This window comes from Hippichthys cyanospilos, chromosome 5, assembly GCF_059441005.1.
Source record: "Hippichthys cyanospilos isolate Australia breed blue-spotted pipefish chromosome 5, RoL_Hcya_1.0, whole genome shotgun sequence".
Taxonomy (NCBI): Eukaryota; Metazoa; Chordata; class Actinopteri; order Syngnathiformes; family Syngnathidae; genus Hippichthys; species Hippichthys cyanospilos.
Window position 1 is genome coordinate 13,980,226 of NC_142373.1, and position 3,327 is coordinate 13,983,552.

Below are 3,327 nucleotides of genomic sequence, written 5' to 3' on the forward strand. Positions count from 1 at the left end.
TGTGTGTCAATGAACCTGAATTGCGATTCAAAATGGAAGGCAGAGAGGCTCACCGCCTTCGTGTCCGTTCCGTCCAGGAATGGTTTGACCAGGGCACGCCGGCTGTCTTCTGGGTGTCGGGATTCTTCTTCACTCAAGCCTTCCTCACGGGCAGCCAGCAGAACTATGCCAGGAAGCACACCATCCCCATTGACTTGCTGGGCTTCGATTTCGAGGTCCTGGACGACGTCAAGTACAAGCGAGCTCCCGACGACGGTAAGACCGCGAGAAAAAATGGCATCGCTGTACAATAATATAAATGTAAAACCATTTCGTAACCAATTTTTGTAGTTTCAAAAAAACATTGTTTTACTGTATCATTTGGAGGTAAAAAAAAAAAAAAAAAACAACCTGAAAATTAAATCCACACAAAATGTTCTGAAGATAAAAGTGTCACTTTTAGTTGTTCAAAAAATTCTACTTACAGAAAGGTTTTTCTTTTTCATGAAGCTGAACTCAAATACCGTGTCCGTATAATCTTGTCTCGTCTTTTGTGGCCATAAAACAAAATCCTCCTTGTTTTAGGCGTGTACATCCGTGGCCTTTTCCTGGATGGCGCCCGTTGGGACAGGAAGACCAAACTTCTGGCCGAGTCCTACCCCAAAGTGCTGCATGACACAATGCCGGTGGTAAGTGGTACACTCAGAATGTTAAAAAAGTACAAACTCCGTCAGGTTATTTATTAGCAACGTTTGATTAACATTAGCGCCTTCGCAAGGACGAGTGTGGAACCACAACTTAGATGGAACCTTTTACCATTGAAACAGAATGAACCTTTTCTTAAACTAATTAACACCGTAAATTAGTGTGTCGTCGTTAATGTTTATCATCTCAATATGTGTAATTGCGATAATCGAAAAATAGATTCCACAATATTCTTAAAATGACTGATATATATAATAGTAATGAAATACTGTAGTTTCTCGTGAAAATTGGCGCTGTCGTCCTTACCGCTTTTATCGTCTCTGTACGTATGATTGCAATAATCTGGAAAAAGATTCCACGTTATTCAAATGATGGCTTAACATAATATTGGTAAAATCCTGTAATTAATCGTGAAAATTGCTGTTACCGTTGTTTCCATGTTTATAGTTTCTCTACGTATTATCGTATTATTTAAGAATTTGTATAATGGTTTTGGGACGGTTCCGTTTATGGGAACAGGATTTCGTCCCTTCCCAATAAATTGTGAAACGGGCAACTTTCCTTTGCAGACGTTTGTGTTGATAGCTTAGCCCCAGCTTGCGTGAATCAAATGGAAGTAGACGAGAGATTCAAAGTGCCAGCAGCCACTCATCAGCGTTTTCTGTGATTGTTTTGCTACCTCGTTGTCGCCCCGAGTGCTGATGAATAATGCACGACTTAATTAAAAACCTTCTTGTTATTCGTGGCCAGTGGTAAACATAACAGAGGCCGCTTTGAAATGCAAATGAGGAGACTTGCGTTCCCATTGTTTTTTTTTTTCGGCTTTTTCTTGACCGTGTTGTTGTTTGGAACGGCCCACTTGATCTTTTGCTTTTGCCGAAAACCTCAAGGGGCCGACACCTCGTTAGCGCTCGCGCTTTTTGCTCGCGTCGACTAAAGTTTCAATTTGGGAGGAACCGATTGGCTCCTGGTGGAAATGCAACGGGCCTCACTGTTGTTTTTTTTCAGATGTGGCTGAAGCCCATCAAGCGTCTGGATATTCCCGAACGGATGTGCTACCTGTCGCCCGTCTACAAGACCAGCGAGCGACGAGGCACTCTATCCACCACCGGCCACTCCACCAACTACGTCATCGCCATGACGCTCAACTCCGATGTGGACGCCGAGCACTGGATCAGACGGGGGGTGGCTCTCCTTTGTCAGCTAAGCTCCTAAAAGCAAAACTCTTTTAAAACTCTCCCGCCGCCGTCTTGGTTTTCAACATTTACACTTTTCAGCATGTGCCAATTCACCAGGATATTTTTTGGGGACCTAATTAAAGGCACAGCAATTAATCAGACCAAATCAGGAACTGAATCAGAACCAGTTTATGTTTTGTATCTGCGCTGTTCCTGTTTTTGAACAAAGGGATTTGACGATCAGTTGGAAAAATAATCAAGAGGTATTCATCTACTTGAATTAATTATCACCAGTTGTTGCATTGGTGTTTTTTTTTCCCGAATTTTTAACCCTAACCCAACAAGTACATGGATCGTCAGTCATTCAAAGATTTTCGCCATTCGCCGACAGGCACAGTGCCTACGCTCTCATATTTTTGCAATTATCATTAGCATAACAGATAGCGATGCTCAGTAGCGACTTTCTTTTCAGAGCGATACCGTAGTAGTCATCGACACCGGTACCACTGGCCCGAAAACGCTCACCACATTATTAGCATCTTATTTATTTTTTATCATCAAGTTAAAAAAAAGAACGGCATATGTATGCTATATGGCTAATGTTATCATAATTATAATGTTACCATAAATATTACTCGACGATTATTGAGTAAAATATTCAATTTGCAAGTAATGTTTTGAGGACACGCGCCAGATCTCAAGAATTTGGCTAAAACAGCAAAATGTTGATGAGAAATCTTTTTATTGTCCATTTTTCGGACTGCATAACAGCAAAGAGGTACAACATAGAAACATACAGCAAACAAAATAGCTGACCTTCATTTCACAGGTGATTTTTGAATAAACGATCTTCGTGTGCTTGGCTTTCCCAATGGGAAAAAATGGATTCGACGGAAAACATGATCCAAAATACAAAGACAGCTGACCCGAATGAATACAGTACGGTAAAGACACAGTGAATTTGACGGAATGCAAAAGCACATGACACACGTCCCTTCAACGCTCCAGCTAATATTTGTTCCTCTAGAGCCTCTGGGCCAATCCCAGCACCAGAAAAAAACCCTCAACCATTTTTAACTACCAATAATAACTGTTTCAAGCAAATGTTTTCTTTTAGAATCATAACCAGCCATTTTGATGCACAACACATAACTTTGCCTAGCTGTCTTTTCCGTTTACTGTTAGCCGTAAGGCGAAACGCTAATGGAGTTTTGTCCGTTCAAATCCATTTTTACAGTCGACACACAAAAAATATGCACCAGATGCTGGTCATGCTATGGTCAGATCTACGGGAGTGACAAAAAACAAAATTAAAAAAAACTAAAAGCAAACAAACAAACAAAAAAACTGTCACATGGTGACAGGACAAATGGTCGTACATACTAACATACCTGATGTAGCTTAGGTCATGAGCAGCACAACCAGCAATGGAATGTCGGTGTGTGTGGAGAATTTGGGGGGGGGG

General features: G+C 41.2%; 1 protein-coding gene across 1 annotated transcript in view; it reads left to right on the plus strand.

Moving 5' to 3' along the window:
* Positions 1-2,256, plus strand: part of dnah7 (dynein, axonemal, heavy chain 7) — a 48,061-nt gene extending 45,805 nt beyond the window's left edge. Inside the window, exons 63-65 of the mRNA XM_088414469.1 lie at positions 78-255; positions 565-668; positions 1,693-2,256. Coding sequence (XP_088270595.1) covers positions 78-255; positions 565-668; positions 1,693-1,899 — 489 coding nt within the window. The 3' untranslated portion in view covers positions 1,900-2,256. The remainder of the gene's footprint in view (positions 1-77; positions 256-564; positions 669-1,692) is intronic.
* The last annotated feature ends 1,071 nt before the right edge of the window (positions 2,257-3,327 follow it).